Source organism: Notamacropus eugenii, chromosome 3, assembly GCF_028372415.1.
Source record: "Notamacropus eugenii isolate mMacEug1 chromosome 3, mMacEug1.pri_v2, whole genome shotgun sequence".
Classification (NCBI taxonomy): domain Eukaryota; kingdom Metazoa; phylum Chordata; class Mammalia; order Diprotodontia; family Macropodidae; genus Notamacropus; species Notamacropus eugenii.
The window spans coordinates 396,451,097-396,470,711 of NC_092874.1; the positions used below are offsets into that span (position 1 = coordinate 396,451,097).

At 35.7% G+C, this 19,615-nt stretch overlaps 1 protein-coding gene across 5 annotated transcripts in view; it reads right to left on the bottom strand.

Moving 5' to 3' along the window:
• Window positions 1–19,615, bottom strand: part of METTL9 (methyltransferase 9, His-X-His N1(pi)-histidine) — a 57,189-nt gene that overhangs the window by 19,575 nt on the left and 17,999 nt on the right. For all 5 annotated transcript variants that reach the window (XM_072597870.1, XM_072597869.1, XM_072597873.1 and 2 more), the window contains exons 3-4: window positions 15,414–15,623; window positions 3,083–3,267 (exon numbers count right to left, since the gene is read on the bottom strand). In XM_072597870.1, the coding sequence (XP_072453971.1) occupies window positions 3,083–3,267; window positions 15,414–15,623 (395 nt within the window). The remainder of the gene's footprint in view (window positions 1–3,082; window positions 3,268–15,413; window positions 15,624–19,615) is intronic.

A 19,615-nucleotide genomic window follows, 5' to 3' on the forward strand; every position in this document is an offset into this window, starting at 1 on the left:
CAACAAGCAACAACACCCTGTGAATTCAGAATAAAGAGCTTGTTTTCCATTGATAGGATATATTGCCCTCTTGTTCAATTCTACTTCCTCTAGAAGTTTAGGGTAGGAAGCATGAGGAAGAGAGGTCCATGTTTAGATTTATGCCTCTTTTCTGTTTTTCCACTGACCGGCATGCCAGGTTGGTGGGTTGTCCTTGGTATGCCAGGTTGGTGGGTTGTCCTTTGTTCTTGAAGACTCTATGCTAGAGTCAAACTGTGGTTGATCAGACCAACATGAGCTCAGAATGTCTTACCACAGAGAGTCTATATGAACATTTGGGGTTGATTCTCTAAATTTATACATCTTGCTTTTCTTTTGAGCTACTTTAAATTCTGCTCATAGAGCACAGCACCTTCTCTGATATGGGCATGCCACATGGAGCAGTCTTGTGCCAGTGTCTCCCATGTTACACAATCAATTCCAGAGTTCTTAAGAGAGACCTTGAAAGTGGTGATACCTTTGTATCGCTTGTTTTGACCACCATGTGAATGCTTGGCCTGTGTAAGATCTCCATAAAATAGTCTTTTTCGCAAGTGTACGTTTTGCATTCAAATATGGTCAGCTCATTGGAACTGTGTTCTCTGAAGCACAGTTTGAATGCCTGGCAGTTTATCCTGCCAGGTGATCTTCAGAGTCTTTCTAAGACAATTCAAATGGAAGCAATTCAGTTTTCCTGGCCTGGAGCTAGTTTCACAGGCATACAATGAGGTCAGCACAACAGCTCTGTAGACCGCCAGTTTGGTAGTCAGTCTAATATTTCTTCTCTCCCATTCTTTCCTTCAGAGCCTCCCAAACACTAAGCTAGCTCTGGCAATGCGTGCTTCAACCCCATTGTCAATGTGTACATCCCTGGAAAGTACACCACCAAGGTAAGTGAACTTATACACAGCACTCAAAATTTCTCCATTTGTTGTGATGGTTCCGCGTATGGATGGTGGCTGATGAAGGACCTGTGTTTTCTTGGTGTTAATGGTTAGGTCAAAATTAGCACAAGTAGCAGAGAATCAATCCATACTTTGTTGCATCTTAGCTTCAGAAGCTGCACAGAGTGCACTATCATCTGCAAACAGAAAATCATGTACCAATACTTCCTTCACTTTGGCCTTTTCAAGTTGAGGAATTTACTATCAGTGTGGTAACTGAACTTGACGCCATGTTCATCCTTATTGAAAGCATTTGATGACATGGCTAAAAACATCACGCTGAAAATCATGGGAACAAGCACACAGACTTGTTTCACTCCACTGGTAACTGGGAAAGCAAGAGAATATTGTCTAGTATCCAGAATCCGGGAAAGCATGCCATCATGAAATGACGTATAATGTTGATGAACTTCCCCGGGCAATCCAATTTGGACATAATTTTCCATAAGCCCTCATGACTGATAGTATCAAAGGCCTTGGTCAGAATTACAAATGTTGTGTACAGACCTCTGTTCTGCTCCTGGCATTTCTGGAGTTGTTAGGCAGCAAACAACATATTGACTGTTCCTTGGCCTTTCTGAAGCCACACTAGCTCTCAGGTAGATGACCATCTTCTGGGTGAAGGATCAGCCTGCTAAAGAGGACTCTGGCATTAAAGTTCTATCATGTGACCATTCAACAGGACACAGGAAAGCAAGACCCCTAGGAGCACAACTAGCGAGAAGAAACACAGAGAAAAAGAACTGTAGTCTAATTATATAAACTATTAAAATTAAAACAAGGACAAATAAGTGCACTCTCAGTAAGAATACATGTGAGACCACATTCTCCAGTGGTATGTTAAACACCAATGTTACCCAGACTTTCAACATTTTTTTTCTTTAAGATAATAAACTACTATTCCATTATTAACAAGAATGTGAAAAGAGAGGGAAGGATAAGATGTAGATTTGGTGACTCCTTTCTTCTACCTAGTCCTTTTCCCTAAAATTTTAAAGCATTTCATAAATGTTTTCAAACGCGAAAACTGGAAAAACCAAGACTGGAAAATGAAAATCAAAGTAAGTCAGTCAGGGAAGAGGTAATTAAGTAATAAAAAGTCACATGTAATTCAAAGTCTGCAGCTACACACTGTTGTTGGTCTTAAGGCCATACATTTTCCCCAATTATAGTATCAGTATGATACTGGCAAATACTATTAGAGTTAGAGAAAATGTTTCTAAGTCGGTAAAGGTTTTGAACCTAAGGCTGACCATGACAGTATATTAAGGGAATGACTGCTGACACATTCATTTAGAATCATTACTTCCTTCAGCAGGTACTGAAATACTAATGACATATAGCTGGAAATCTGATTGGGGAGTAATCAAGTTGCTGCTAGAGGTCACGTTCATCATGGAGTAAGATCTAATCAAACTAATCTTTTTGATACACACTTTATCCTGAAAGTAGAAATATTAATGCTTCTGAGGAATATGGTTAAAACAAAGTTATAGGAATAAATGATACATGTCAGTATACTAGTGGCCTTCACAGAGAAAAATAAGATAAAGAAATTAATCTTTTAGAGTCTATGCCAAGAAATGTATATCACAAAACAACAAACAGATCAATCACTAAGTGTATAGGAATCATTTGCAAAGGACAATTTAAAGTTTATTCTAAGATTAAATGTGGCTACTGTATTGGTCCACTCAGATCACAGTAAAATCCATAATAAAATAAAAATTAACCAAATTTATGTTGGACAAAGTTTTTACACTAACCCAGAGGTCAATAAAGATATTTTAAATCACTGGCTACTCACCTCCCTCCTCTCTTTGCAGAGGTAGGGAAATCAGTGTGGAATATTAGCTATACTATCAGACATGGTTAACAGTACAGCAAGGTTAGCTGATGATGCCCGACTATTCTTTTCTTTTTTAAGCTCTCCTCCAAGGGATAACCGAAGAGATATATTGGGAAATCAAGGTAATATAAAAACAAAAATATCAAGAGAAATAAAATAAGGAACAAATGGCTGGCCACTCAAACAATACAATACTCAATGTTTATTGAAAATAGAACATCAAGAGTTAAAATCTCAAGATTTCCCAACACTTTAGTTAGAATAAGCTTACCATTTTCCACATATGGATGAAAAGGCAGAACCAATGCAAGGATGACTCTGCCCCTAGTTGGCTCCAGTACACTTCTAATATCTTTTAATAAAGTCAGTGGCTGATCACAACGATCAAGCAGATTCAAGCAGCTGATAACATCATACTGGAATCCTGTGTTCTGCCATTCATTTATGCCAAGCACTCTGGGAAAAAAAACAGAAACAGTAAACTTAAGACAAACTCATTAAACAAATATTTTAAATAGCTAAAATCCCATTTTAATATATACTTATTTTTGTCTTTTAAAACAAAGCAGCTTCAAAACATTTGAGATCTTTGTTTATAACTGTTATTTATAATAATAAGATCAGTAAGCCAAGGGTAACAGGGGGTACATTTTTATTGATTTCTAGCAACAGAAGAAATTAAGGCCTATATCAAGATATGCAAATTAATTAAGACTAACACATAAATGATGTCTATCAGTTTTAATCATTACACACGTAATAAACAAAGAACATCATAAAATGGTTATGAAACTAGTGCATCACACAATTTTGAACATCACATATATTGTACTCAGGGCAATGAGACCTGTTTATAAAAACATGTATTAGGACTGAACAATAAAAGATACCCCTATGTCTCATTTCCAAGGCCTTCTCTATACTAAAGAATGGCGATATAGATTTGAGACTATGATTTCCACTTATAGTTCACAATCCATTAAGCAAAACTTTGCTCCTTAGAGAGAGAGAGATGCTGTTCCATAAAGACAAAATACAGAGCAACTTATGACGGTTGAATGAAGGGCAGGGTTAATCCACTCTCATTTTTCAATAAATAAAGTTAAACACATTTCCAATGTTTGATAACACAATTCTAACAACAAAAGGGATTTTTATAATAATGGTTCTTAGTTACTAATATCATTCAGGACATTCCATAAGATTATTTATTCTTGTTTCATTGTAATTGTGATAATGGTACATGAGACACATCATGAGCGAAACAGCTAAGGATAGATACATGAAAAAGCATTTGCAGTGAATAAGTCTTTCAGATATTAAATAGATACCAGATTTCCTGTAAGTAACTTTAACCACTAATATTTTACAATATTTTCAGGAAAGAAAAAAATGAAAAAAAAAATTAAATAATTAATTTATATCATTTTCCATCTAGATTTTGAAAATTCATTTAAATAATTTTTAAAATATATAAAGGAATGCAGAAATAAAGTTTAGAAGGGGACACAGATGACTAGGGCAGGACTAGAGAGTTATATGAGATTTGAAACAACCTTTAAAAAAAAAACGAAACTACTTCACACTTATCAGATTGGCTAATATGACAGAAAAGGAAAATAATAAATGTTATGAAGTATATGGGAAAACTGGGATACTAATGCACTTCTGGTGGAATTGTGAACTGATCTAACCATTATAAAGAGCAATTCAGAACTATGCCCAAAGGGCAACCAAATTGTGATTCCTTTGATCCAGCAACACTACAACTAGGTCTGTATCCCAAAGATATCATAAAAAATGGAAAAGGACCTATATGTGCAAAAATATTTATAGCAGCCCTTTTCATAGTGGCAAAATACTGGAAATGGAAGGGACGCTCATCAATTGGGGAATGGCTGAATAATCTGTGGTTATATAAATGTACTGGAATACTAATGTGCAATAAGAAAAGATCAACAGGCAGATTTCAGAAAACCTGGAAAGACTTGTATGAACTGATGCAAAGTGAAATGAGCAGAACCAGGAAAACATTGTAAACAGTATCTGCAACATTGTATCATGATCAACTATGAATGACTCAGCTCTTCTCAACAACACAATCATCCAACACAAGTAAAAAAGACTCATGAAGGAAAATGCTATGACATTCAGAAAAAGAAATTATGGATTCTGAAAGCAGATCAAAACATACTTTTTTTTACTTTATTCTTTTTTGCATGGGTTTTTCTTTTCATCTGTTTCTTCTTTCACAACTGTGAATAATAGGTTATGTTTTACATGATAGCAAATGTATAACCTATATCAAGTTGCTTACCATTTTAGGAAGAGGGAGAAAAATGTGGAACTCAAAATCTTATAAAAACGAATCCTAAAAATTGTCTTTACATGTAAGTAGGTAAAAAAAATAAAATACTATTTTAAAAAAGAAGCTTCAAATGTATACATTCCCAATATCATTTGCAGCACTTTTTTCCATTCATTTTTGTATGGAAAAAAATTCATGTTTTTCAAGTTCACAGTAATAAAAAGGTCATTTTAGGTTAAAAAAAAACCATTTGTTTAGTCTTTCAAACATTTATTAAGTTATTTTCCTTCCAGAGTCCTAGTTTCCTCGTCTGTAAAATTAGGGGACTGAACTTGAATGATTGCTAATGTCCCTTTTAGCTCTAACATTCCATAATCCTACAAAATAAAAAATCCAATTTCCCCAGACTATACTCATTATGTAGTTGTTCTGGGGTTTCTATTTAAAACTTGCTTGAAATAAGTGGTAATGACTTATGGGTAATTTTGTTACATAGAGATAGATGTCACATTTGTCATAACTGGATTCCCGGACAAGGAACACTGTCAAACTGCTGCATAGCCAATTCAATTTCAAAGACTATTTTATTTTTCCCTAGTTACATGTAAAACCAATTTTCAATATTCATTTTTAAAACTGAGCTCCAAATTCTTTCTCCTACCCCCCTCACTGAGAAGACAAGTAATTTCATGTTATACATGTGTAATCATGCAAAACATATTTCCAGATTAGCCATGTTGTAAGAAAACATCAAAATAAAAACCCAAGAAAAACAAAAAGTAAAAAAAGCATGCTTCAATCTGTATTTGGATTCCATCAGTTATTTCTCTTGGGATGGATAGCATTTCTCATCTTAAATCCTTCAAAGTTGTCTTGGATCACTGTATTGCTTAGAACAGCTAAATCATTCACAGCTGATCATTATCTTACAATGTTGGTGTTCATTTCACTTTCCATCAGTTCATGTAAGTCTATCCAAGTTTTCCTGAGAGCATCCAGCTCTTTATTTCTTATATCACAATAGAATTACATTACAGTCATATGCTACAAATTCTTCAGCCATTCCCCAAATGATGGGCATACCCTCTACTTCCAATTCTGTCACCAGAAAAGATCTGTTATAAAGATTTGGGCAGGGTTCAAAATTGCTCTACATAATGGTTGAATCTGTTCACAACTCTACCAACAGTGCTTTAGTGTCTCAATTTCCCCACATCCCTCTAACATTTGTCATTTTCCTTTTCTTTCCTATTAGCCAATGTAATAGTAGTACCTCAATATTGTTTTAATTTGTATTTCTCCAATCAATAGTGCTTAAAGACTATTTTTATTGGTTTCATCAAGTTCCTACTTAAAATAAAAGTGAAAAAACCAAGGACTAATAGTTTATTAGCTCTCTGGCCAAAAGGACTTGATTACATTTCAAAATGTAAACAAAGAAATAATATTTTTGGTAAAAACAAAATTCTAGGTTTATATGCAATATAGCATCTGATGAATACTATCAGGATTAATCTTAATTTAGAACAATCTTTTAAAATTTATCTCAGAATGCTTTTGCAAACAGAGAACTTTTGAGTTGTTATTTCTGAAAAATAAAAAATGTACACATCAAAAAAATTAGACCTCTAGTGAAATGAGGTTAGACCTATACTCATATAAGTCCAACATCATCTTAGTTATCACTGTAACCTATGCTAAGATTTTTATCTGTCAGGTCAATTCCAGTGGCAGAACCAAATTAAACTTCAACCTTCTCTCCATGACAAAAAGACCCCATAAAACATTTATACAAGCAGTCAAAACATATTAGCTCTTCTCTTTTTAGGAAACTGGAAAAGTGACTTGTCTAAGGTCATCCGGCAAATAAAGGCAGAATGGAAATTATAACTCAAAAGACAGTCTTATTATTCAGATCAGTGAATCACATCTCTGCACATAGGGAAACAGGACAAGCACCCCAAATGCCTCATCATGATGAGTGAAAATGGTTGAAGCTCTGTACTTGAATTCTAAATAATCCTTTCGTTATGGGAAGGAAAAAAGACTATTCATCTTAGAAACTGATTTCACTTAACCAGTTTTATCTTTTTTAGTTTAAAAAGATGCCAATCCCATAGGTTTATTAGATTAAAAGCATTTTAGTTGCTAATCTGCATTAGTGGGATTAAAATCATTTTAGGTGCTTCTTTTAGTTGCTAACTGGCATTAAAATGACTCCCCCATAGGAAATTCTGTACATGGATGAAATGATAGGTCTAAAATGACATTTCACCCCAATAATTCCCACATTTCTCCTGAAGATGTACATTGTCTATAAACAAAAATTATATACAGTTCTCAATTAGCTGCATATGAACAATCCAATTTTCAGATTACCTGCAGGGAATATTAACTCCTGACGGTCAAAACTTTTCTGGTACAACATACCAGAATACAGAAATATTTGTCACCACCGCCCAGATGGATAACATCAAAAGAATAAAAATTAATTCCAGTATCAACTTGAATAAAGCATAACTAGGAAGATAAATAGGCTAGAAGAGAACACACTAATTTTTCTGTTAATAATTAATTTGTTTTCAGTTTTCAATCTTCCATAAGTTTCAAATTTTTTCCCCCTTTCTCCTCGCTCCCTTTCCATGACGGCATGCAATTTTAGAAGAGTTCTGCACACACATTCTTATTCAACACATTTTCCCTTTAGTTATGTTGTACAGAAAAATTAAAATGAATAGAAGAAACCATAAGAAAAAACAAAATAAAACAAAACATAAAATAGAAAATAGTCTGCTTCATTCTGAGTTCCAACTCTATAGTTCTTTCTCTGGATGTGGATGGCATTTTGCATCAAGAGTCCTTTGGAAATATTTTAGGTCCTTGCATTGCTGTGAAGGGCTTAGTCTATCAGAAACAGTCCTTGCACACTGTGGCTGTTACTGTGTATAATATTCTTCTGGTTCTGCTCATTTCACTCAGCATCAGTTCATGTAAATCTTCCCAGGTTTTTCTGAAGTCTATTTGTCATTTTTTATAGAACAATAGCATTCCATTACATCCATATACCACAACTTTTTCAACCACTCCCCAATTGATAGGTATCCCCTTGGTTTCCAGAGAGAAAACACTATTTTTAACAACAAAATGTTAAGTTTTTAAAATATTTATATTTCAGGTTTGTAATTAACCATTCTGCCTCCTCCTCCCCCATCTACAATTAAGTTTATAGTCATACAAATTTCTTATTTTAAAAAAAAATTTGTTCTCTTGGAATTTCTTGAAAATCTCCCTTAAGATTTGCAATGAGATTTAAACATTTTAAGTAAAATAATTAAAATTTACACTGTAAACTGAAAATTTTCCACTAACAAATTTTTTTTTTTTAGTGGAGAAAGAAATTTGGTATGCTAGGGACTAAAAACACAGAACTAATGCTTTCTTGTTATGAGTTGAAAAAAATTTTAAATAAAAAGCTACATCCCCAATTGATAAATGGTCAAAGGACATGAACAGGCAATTTTCAGAGGAAGAAATTAAAACTATCTATAACCATATGAAAAAATGCTCTAAATCACTTCTGATTAGAGAGATGCAAATCAAAACAACTCTGAGGTACCACATCATACCTATAAGATTGGCAAACATGACAGAACAAGAAAATGATAAATGCTGGAGAGGATGTGGGAGAGTTGGAACACTAATTCATTGTTGGTGGAGCTGTGAGAGCATCCAACCATTCTGGAGAGCAATTTGGAACTATGCCCAAAGGGCTACAAAAATGTGCATACCCTTTGACCCAGCAATATCGTTACTAGGATTGTATCCCCAAGAGATCATAAAAATGGGAAAGGGTCCCACATGTACAAAAATATTTACAGCAGCACTCTTTATAGCTGCCAAAAACTGGAAAATAAGGGGATGCCCATCAATTGGGGAATGGCTGAATAAATTATGGCATATGAATGTAATGGAGTACTATTGTGCCATAAGAAATGAGGATCAAGAAGACTTTAGGGAGGCCTGGAAGGACTTCTAAGATCTGATGCCGAGCAAAAGGAGCAGAATCGGGAGAACTTAGTGCACAGCAACGACCACAGTGTGCGAGAGTTTTTTCTGGTAGACTTGGAACTTTGTAATAACGCAAGAACTTAAAAAAAAAAATTCCCAATGGTTTTCTAAGGCAAAATGCCTTCTACACTCAGAGAAATAATTAAGGAATTCATTCACAGAATGTAGATCATATTTGTGTGTGTGTATGTGTGTATTATGTTTTGATTTGTTACATTTCTTCCATTTATTTTAGTTCGTCTACATAGCATGACTATAGTGAAAACGTATTCAATAGGAAAGTATATGTAGATCGTATATAGAATTGTATGCCATCTTGGGGAGGGAGCAGGGTGGTGGGGGGTAGGTGTGAGGGGGTAAAAATCTAAGTTTTATGGTAGTGATTGTAGAACGTTAAAAAAATAATATAATAAAATAAAAAGCTACAAAAATAATCTAAATTTAGAAACACTGCTTTTCTTTTATACTAGTTTATTGAAAGAATAGCAAAAGGAAGCTAAGTCAGAGCCCAGTGGAATGCTTGAACTTGACAGTTCTGAGCTACAATGCGGGGTAAAGTAGATAGGTTGTCTAGCTCCACTAAGTCTAGTACCAACATAGTGTGTCCCCAAGCTAGGGGGTGGGAGAGGCTCACTAACCTGCCTAAAGAGAGGAAAACTGGCCTAGGTCCGAAATGGAGGCCAAAGCTTCAGTGCTGGCTAATAATGGGTAAGACATGGGAGTGACCACTGCACTTCCAAGCCTGAACAAGACAGAAAGTCTCAGTTTAAAAATGGAGCAGCAATCAATGTTACATTTCTCAAATTGGTATAAAATTTTAATTATACATAAGAGTACAGGGATTTCTAGAGGAAGCTAAATAGCTAGGCTCAGTGGATAAAGAGCTGGGCCTCAAATCAGGAAGACCTGAGTTCATATCTATTCCTCAAAATTTACTGGCTGCATAATCTTGGTACACTCATTTAACCTCTGTTTGCCTTAAACCACTGGCGAAGGAAATGGCAAGTACTTGAGTATCTGCCAAGAAAACCCCATGGACAGTGTGGTCCATGTGTGGTTCACAGAGTCACATGTCTAAATGACTGAACACTAGGAATTTTTACATGTGTAACGGAAGTTTGTGAAACACTAAAACAAAAAAACTTAAAACCCTTCAAAATAAAACTAACATGTCTTTGTACTATATATATATATACATATATATACATATATATATATATATATATATATATATATATATATATATATATATATATATATATAGCTTAGCAAGCACTGTAATCTCTGGCTAAATCTTATTAATTTAATTTAATTTTTATTGGCCACTGAAATATCTATTCATGCACGAAGTGACATACAAAGCTTTAAAGACAAGGAAAGAGAGGAGAGTCAATCTGATTCTCTTTTCTTCATGCCATTTGTTTGAGTAACATTATACACAAGGGAAAGGGAGGAGAAGGGAGTAATAAAATGACTATTTCTACGATTTATTCTTTGACTCACCCTTCCTTAAGATTAAATCATTTATTTTACAATTGATTTTTAATCTTTGCTTTAAAGGTTCTTTATTGAACGCAATTTTTATTTCAGTGTGGTCAAAAAAAAGGCATAACAGTTCAGCTTCTCGCATTTATATGTTAGGTTTTTATGCCCTAAAATAGTCAATTTTGTAAAGGTGCCATTCAAGGCTAAGGAATAGGTATAATTCTTTCTGTTTCCATTCAACATTCTCCAGGGTTCTATTATATCTAACTTCTTAAAAATTTTATTCATCTCCTTAACTTCTTTATTTATTTTATGGTTAGATTTATCTAGGCCTGAGAGAGGCAAATTGAGATTCCCCACTATTATACTTTTACTTTCTAGTTCCTCCTGTAACTCACTTTTCTTTTAAGAATTTAGATATTATGTCAAAGAACTGGAAATTGAGAGGATGCCCATCAAGTGGGGAATGGCTGAACAAGTTGTGGTATATGATTGTAATGGAATATTATTGTGCTAAAAGTAATGAGCAGGATGCTTTCAGAAAAACCTGGCAAGATTTACATAAACTGATACAAAGGGAAATGAGCAGAACCAGGTGAATACTGTACATGATAAAAGTAATATTGTAATGATGATCAACTGTGAATGACTAAGCTATTCTCAGCAATACAATCACCTGAGAAAATTCCAAAGGACTTATAATGAACAATGCTGTCCACCTCCAATGAAAGAATTGATGGGAGTCTGAATGCAGACTGAAGCATACTTTTTTTTAACTTTATTATCTTTTTTGGTTCTCATTTTCTTTTGCAACATGGATATGAAAATGTTCTGCATGACTGTGCATGTTTAAAATAACAAACTGCTTGTTTTCTAAAGAAGAGGGGAGGGAAAGAATGCAGGACTCAAAATTTAAAAAAAATTAAATACTATGCCATTTGGTACCTATGTTTGATACTGCTATTAATTCACTGTAGTGCCTTTTAGCAAAATAAACTTTCCCTGTTTATAATTAGGTTCAAGTTAGCTTTTGCTTTGTCTGAGATCATGATGCTACCCCTATGTTTTTTACTTCAGCTGAAGCATAACAGATTCTGTGCCAACTTTTCATTTAACTCTATGTGTATTGTTCTGTTTCAAGTATGTTTCTTATAAACAACATATTGTTGAATTCTGGTTTCTAATCCATTCTGCTATCTTCTTCCATTTTATAGGTGAGTTTATTCCATTCACATTCACAGTTATGATTGCTGATTATTTCTCCCTGTAGCAGCAAGCACCCTGACATATCCAGGAGGACCTGCTAGCACAGGTTCTTAGATCTGCTTTTTTAAATGAAAAGCATCTTTTGAGGGGAAAACAATCTGCTTTAATCATATATACCAACAGAGAAAATACAAGCAGAGAAATAAAGACCAATAGACAGGGCTTCTTATTGTCTGACCATAAACAACACATTCATCACAGATCAACAGACAGATTCAACTCTCTGACCATTACATACATACATAGTTACCAGAGAGAGAAACACCAACAACTGGGTTTTCAAAGCAAGGGGCACTCCTTAACAGCTACCCAGAGTCTCATCTAGCACACGAACCTTCTTACAAAGAGTAAAAGCTCCCAAAGCAAAATCTCAGCTCAGAGTACATACACACTTTTCAGAGGGCATCACAACCCTGTGACCCAGTGCCTCATTAATTAACAAAAGGTGTGGGGCCTTCCTACAAAACAAGCCTCTCCTAATCAAGCTTCCCTTAATGGACTTCACCTGAGGCCTATTAATGAAGGGAAGATCTTTAACTTGCATTACACTCCCCCATCCTATTCTCTTATGATTTTGCTTCTCTGTATTTTCCCCTGGTCCCCTCTTTAAGAGTCTGTTTTGCTTCTGACTACTGTAGTCTTTTTATCCCCCCTCTGCCCCTTGACCCATTAATCTTCTATTCTTCGGTTTGGTTAAAATGTATTTTTGTATTCACCTATGTATAAATGTGTATTCCCTCCTCTAACCAATTCAGTGAGGGGGCACCTCATCCACCATTCTCCTCTCTAAACTCCTCCTTGTGCACCCTGTTTAATTCCCTTTTTTCTTTCCTAGGTCATTCCTTTACCTCACACTTCCATTCTTCTGAGATTATTCAAAGGTAACAGCCTCATACTCAGGCTGTCCAATTAAGCTCTAAGACCCTTAGTGATAATAAAGTTCTGAGGGGTTACATATATCATCTCCCCATCTAAGAATATAAACAGTTCCTTATGATTTCTCACTCATATTTACCTTTTTATGCTTCTCAATTCCTATGCTTGATATAACAAATTTTCTTGTCAACTCTGGTCCTTTCATGAGGAATGTTTAAAAGTCCTATTTCATTAAAGATCCACTTTTCCTCTCTGTAGAATTATACTCAATTTTGCTGGTCATAAGCCTAGATCCTTGGCTTTCTGAAATATATTCCAACATCTATGCTCCTCTAAGGTGGTAGCTGCTAGGTCTTATGAGATCCTGATGTGGCTCCTTGAAACTTGAATTCTTTCTGGCTTCTTGCAGTACTTTCTCCTTAACCTGGGAGGTCTGGTTTTTGGCTATAATATATCTGAGAATTTTCATGTGGAGGTTTCTTTCGAGAGGTGACAAGTCAATCTTTTCAATTTCTACTTTTCTTTTTGGTTCTAAGTTAGCTGGATAGTTTTCTTTTGGAATTTCTTGACATATGATGTCTAGGCTCTTTCTTTGTTCTTGGTTTTTTGGGCACTCTAGTGATTCTTAAATTCTCTCTCCTTGATCTGTTTTACAAGTTGGTTTTTCTTTTCCCATGAGATTATTTCATATTTTCTTCTATATCCCCCCAGGCTTTTGGCTTTACTTTTATTATTTCTTGATGTCTCTTGGAATCATTAGTTTCCATTTGGTCACTTCTAATCTTCAAGGAGTTATTTTCGTCAGTGAGGTTTTATACTTCTTTTACCAAGCCTTCAATTCTCTTTGCATATCTCTATTCCATAGCTCTAGTTTGGTTTTTAAGATCTCTTTTTAGCTATTTTTAAAAACCCTAACTCTTCCGTGAATTCTTATTGGACTTTTGTCTAAACTTCTTTGAGGCTTTGTTTGTAGATATTTCTTTTGTACTTGTCTTGAGTTTCCCTGTCACCATAGTAACTGGGGGTTTTTTTTGTTTGTTCTTTCATTCTTACAGCCTACTTCTTGACTTTGTATTTTATGTTGCTGCTGGGTTCTGTACATTTCACAGGGTGGGGAGGATGTACAGCCTAAGATTCTGTCTTTTTAAGTCCTTCTGTGGCTTTCGTGGCTCAGTCTAGGCACCTGCAGCTTTCAGAGTCTCCAATGTAACGGGATCCAGGGCAATGTTCATTTTATTCTTGGTCTGAGCTCTGGAAGTTCCTGATCAACGTTTTGGTCTATTGGCTTTTGCAAGGTTGAGTTTCACTAAATTGCTGGTGGATTCATTCACTATTATACCAGAAGGTTCCACAGGTTTGGAATGACTGAATTGCTTTCTCCTGTTTGGTCTGGGACTCTTGCCCTAGTTATTTCACTGTAGGCTTAGAAGTTAGGCTAAAAGCTAGAACTAGTCATCACTCTTCTCCTGGGATCAGAGCCAAATAGCTACCATTTGCTTCTAGAACTTATTCCTTGCTCAGTACACAAATAGAGCCCGTGCTTACCATACTTCTGCTCTGCCCTGGATCCATGACCCGGCAGTGAGCAACAGAGTTGCCAGATAGCACCCATTCCTGCGTCCAGTGCTAGTTTAAGGTTTCTTAGGATCTCTCTCTGCTCTCAGTCCTAAGGTAACCTGCCTAAGCCCTCTTTTTGTCCTTGGACTCTGGAATGCTCCTTGAAGTCACCACCGCTGGCCAGATGCTATCCCCAAGGTCTCACAGACCTCTTTGTCTTATCTCCACAAGTTGCCCTGGATTGGAAACAATATTCATTGTGACTTTTTCTTAGCTTTCCCAATCAAAATTCAGACAAGTACATGTTCTAGATCATGGTGGAGAAGAAAACAGTAGGCAAGCCAGGTTTAAGTGCTTCCTCTCCCTCAGACACCTTGACTCTGGCCCGTATGACTTACTTTTAGTTCATGCTTGCAGGAAATCCTCATAGATGCCTTTTCTTTAACCCTCTCTGTCAGGAAACACTACAGTAAAACTAAATTAGATTTACAGAATAAAAGTTTTTCTAAAACATGCTGTCAAGGACAGAAGAGAAATTTCCCACTTCAGGATTTTTTTTTCTGTGGGTTTATATATTTTTAAAGTTAGTGATCTTAAATTTTTTATGTCTTATTTTAACATGAACATTCTAGTTGTACTTAACTATAAAATTACACTAAACTTCACAGTAACATAGATTCAGAGCTGGAAGTAACTTTAATTACTAGGCAAATTTAATAAAACTCTTATTTTTCAGATGAAGCCCAGAGAAATTCCTTGCCTAAGGTCATCCACACAGTGAGCATGAGGTGAGATTAGGACCCAAGTCCTTGGACACTAAAACTAGAACTCTTTCTACTGTATGATTTTGTCTCCCTTAATTTAAAATAAAGGAAAGCAAAAACACTAAGAAAAATTCCATTTATATTTCTACATAACTTATAAGAGAGGATAAAAAATTGCTGATTATAAAATATTACTCCTGGTTCTTGCACTTAAAAAAAAACCATACAACACATTTTTCAAGGACAAATATACCCAATACCATTTTTAAAATATTTACCTGTATTTCTTTTTCTGAAGCTGCCATATCATGGTTTCAGATAACTCAGTGGCATAGATTTCTTCAAAATGAGGGCTCATGATTTTAGTGACTTCTCCATCTCCAGCACCTAAATCAAGGAGTCTATGTGTTTTCCAGTCTGGATTTATTTTAAGCAGTCTTTGAAACTGATCAGGTGAAAACACAAACATTGAGCCTCTTCCTAGCAATCTAAAATACAAAGATAAAAATGGAAGCTTCTGTGAAAATTAAATTTAAAAAACAACAAATAGGACCCACTATCCCACCTGTGGAAGCCTCTTGGATTTACTTATAATTTAAGAAAATGTTAACAAAGAATAATAAATTCTGAAGTGAATAAAATAGAATACATGAGAGACAGATTAAGGAAAGTGCAAAAGAATCTCAAAGACAAAGCAGGAAAGGTAGAAGGAGTAAGAAGAAATGAGTTTAAGTACATAAAAATTCAAATCAATGACAAAATGGATAGCATAATCAGAATATAGTTAAGATAAAAAGCTAAAGAGACTCAAAGAAAAAAACAACTAAAATATTTACTAAGTATAGATTATGCAAGGCATTGTTCTAGGTGCTAGATATACAAACACTAAAAATTAAAAGCAGTCCCTGACCCTCAGGAAATTAATTCTACTGGGGTGTGGGGGGAATAACTTACACAAATAAATATAAAATACCTACAAACATTTCCTTGGGCAGACAAGAAAAGAGTATTAACAAATGAAGCCTTGAAATGAAAATAGAGATTCAAAAAGGGAAAGTATTATTGTTAAGGGACAGTCTGGCCTGAAGCATGGAAATGGGAAACAGAACAAGTTTGGATGGAACACAGTACATGAGAAGAAATGTGAAGTAAGTATGGAAAGGTAGCATGAAAACAGATTATAAAAGGCCTCAAATGCCAAAAAGAAGAGGGAGAACTAAGAGAAAACAATTAAAATACAAAAATCTACAGAGGAAAGAATATTCAGCAGAAGGAGCTAGTTAAAAAGTCAGGGTTGAGAAAACAAAGCTAGAAGGAATAGGGAATGATGTAAAAATATTTTGAGACATGAGGTAAAAAAGGAAAAATTTGACCAACAATCTCAATTTTATCTTTTTTTAAAAAAATTATTGTTTTCAGTGCTCTGCAATTGCTTCCATCTATCTTAGATTTTTCTCCTCTCTCCCTTTCCCCCCTCCCTTCCTGAGATGGTGTACAATCTTATATAGATTGTACACATAATTCCTATTAAATACATTTTTACCTTAGTCATATTGCATAGGAGAATTAAAATGAATGGGAGAAACCATAAAACAAAACAAAACCAAACATAATACAAAAGAAAATGGTCTGCTTCATTCTGTGATCCAATTCCATAGTTCTTTCTCTGGATGTGGAAGGCGTTCTGCCTCAAGAGACCATTGGGAATTTTTTAAGTCCTTGCATTGCAAGGAAGTTCTAAGTCTACCAGAAAAATTCCTCCCACACTGTGGTTGTGGCTGTGTACAAAGTTCTGCTGGTTCTGCTCCTTTCACTCAGCATCAATTCACATAAGTCTTTCCAGGCCTCTCTGAAGTCTTCCTGTTCATCATTTCTTATAGCACAATAGTATTCCATTACATTCATATACCACAACTTGTTCAGTCATTCCCCAACTGATGAACATCCCCCTGATTTCCAGTTTTTGGTCACCACAAAGAGAGGTGCTATAAATACTTTTGTACATGTGGGACGACCCTTTCCCATTTCTATAATCTCTTTGGGATAGAGTCCCAGAAGTGATATTGCTGGGTCAAAGGGTCAACCTCAATTTTATCGAAACAGAGTAGGAGATAAGGTTCTGTTCTGAGAACGGGATGGGAAAGGTGGTGGCTTAGGTGGCTTGAAGAAGAGAAAGTGTGGGACAGTTTCTTCAGGTATTAACACAAAGTCCATCAGGTGACAATCAAAGAACTGCTAAGCTGAGGAACCAGATGAGTTTAGAAAATATGCATCTGTGGGTGGAACCTGTTGGCAAGATTGTGTGACTTCTGCAAACAACGTTCACCAGTACATGAGTGGGATAACCCTAAATTAGGATTTGACAAGGCAAAGGCTTAGAAGGAAAGATTTTAGTGTAGGGCTGAAGTAGACAACTATAGTAAGGTTGATTCTGTGAAAGGAGGAAAGTAAGGCCACCAAAGCCTTACTTTAGAACAGAGATGGGTAGAGACACCGGAGAGATGGAACTGCTGTCCAACAATGCTCAAGATCATGAATGTAACACTTATGGGTGATGGTGAGACCATCATGTGGGTGGCCAAAGTTGAGGAAAAGGTCCCTTCCAGCTCTAGACACAGGACATAGGAGTTAAAGTAGATGAGGAAAGCCAAAGTATTTAAAGGGACATCAACTTGTACAAGAGTCCCCAAATATTACAGTCAGGATTCATGTGGAAAGGAAGACTTCAATCAAATACTGCACTCTGAAAAGGTGGAGTGACCTAAAAGCTTTCATATGACAAGAATTCAGAGAGATTCATTTGGACAAATGGAGTGATTCTCAAAGAAGCAAAGATTGTTGAGTGACATGGGGTAAAGGTATTTGGAAGCAGCAATGAGGAACAAGCAGTTCCTTTTCCCGGCCCAGAACATCATGAGTGCAAATACTGGTCAGTACAGTTAAGCACCTAGTACTGGTGAGGAGAAGGATCCAGTGTCTTTCAGAGGAAAGCATGAGACAATAACAACAATAATGACAGGTAATACTTAGGTGTGTGTGTCTATACACACACACACACACACACACACACAAACACACACACACAGAGAAGAGCATGAGGGGAAAAGGTCTAGTATGAAGAGAAGTTGGTTAAGCAGATCACATAATGGAAAGAAAGGCAAAAAAATTAAGTCAGGACAGGTTTTTAGAGACAGAAGTAGCAGCAAAGAGGAAAGGGGTTCTCACTTCAGCAGATGATGGCTAAATTACAAGTGGAAGGAAAGTGAAGACAGGAGCGTGTTACCATAGGGTAGGGAAAATAATGTTCTGGCCCCTCACCCTGCAGGGTGATACCCTATAATAATAGAGAGATCAGTATGCTTAAAATTCAAATGAAACCTGAGGGAGTAAAATACAGGAAAAAAAATAAGGTTTGTGCTGGGTCACTCCTAATAATCAGATCCATGGAGACCTGACTAGACTCACAGTGCCAAGACCCTTGCCTCACCCCAGGATAATGAGGTTGATGCCTAACCTAAAGACATCACAGAGGTGAATCATACACTTTTATTTCAAATTCCACCATTAATTTGCTATATATGACCAGGGAAAAAGTCATAATCTACTTCCTTTCCTGAAATGTCTCTAGCTGTTATTTGATGAATATGTGCCTGCATTAATGCGAATTATATACCTTCTCATCTTACACAATTTCTGCCTCTTTTTTCATTAGCTTCCATAATAGACCTTCCTTTAATTTTTTTGATAATCCATGAGCACCAGTGCATTATTTGGGCTGGCAATTTGTTACAAATTGCACTTGCTAGGGGACCAGCCTCTTTTCTTTTTGCAGATATACATGTGCTTGATGATATATTTTATGCCATTTCTTTCCTGTATTCTTTGGGTCAGTTATGATTCTTCTGAGATCATGTTGTATGGTTCTTAGCCATATACTATTACAAGGAGAACAGTGACATTAAAAAGATAAACTTTTGTGGTAACAGTCAGCTTGGGATCACTGTAAGCACTGAACAATTTCCAACAAGTGATCCAGACCAGTCTCTTCCTCCTCTTCAATTCTGGGTCAAATTCATCTCCAACTGCAGGACCCATCCACGATATACTTCCTTCTGAATGAACTGTCCTATTTTAACTGCAACTTCTTGATGTCCTCTGATACCATTTATAAAGAAAATGTCAATGTGGTTATGGTCCAGTTGCTTTAGTGACTAAGCAGTTATTAAACAAAGATTATACAATAAGTACCAAAAGTGAAATTCTTTGTAGAAAATCTAAATTCTGCTATGATTCTTAGCACTCTCTGCCCTGTATTCCATCACTCCACTACTTTAATTTTGAAAGTAAAGGAAAAATTGTAAAGACTGAGATTTGTGTTTTATTTGCTTCATCAGTCATCATGGCCAAAATAAATAAATAAATCACCTAGTAGCCAACCTTCTGGTGCTGAACTTATAAAGGCTAGTTGCCTGATGGCAAT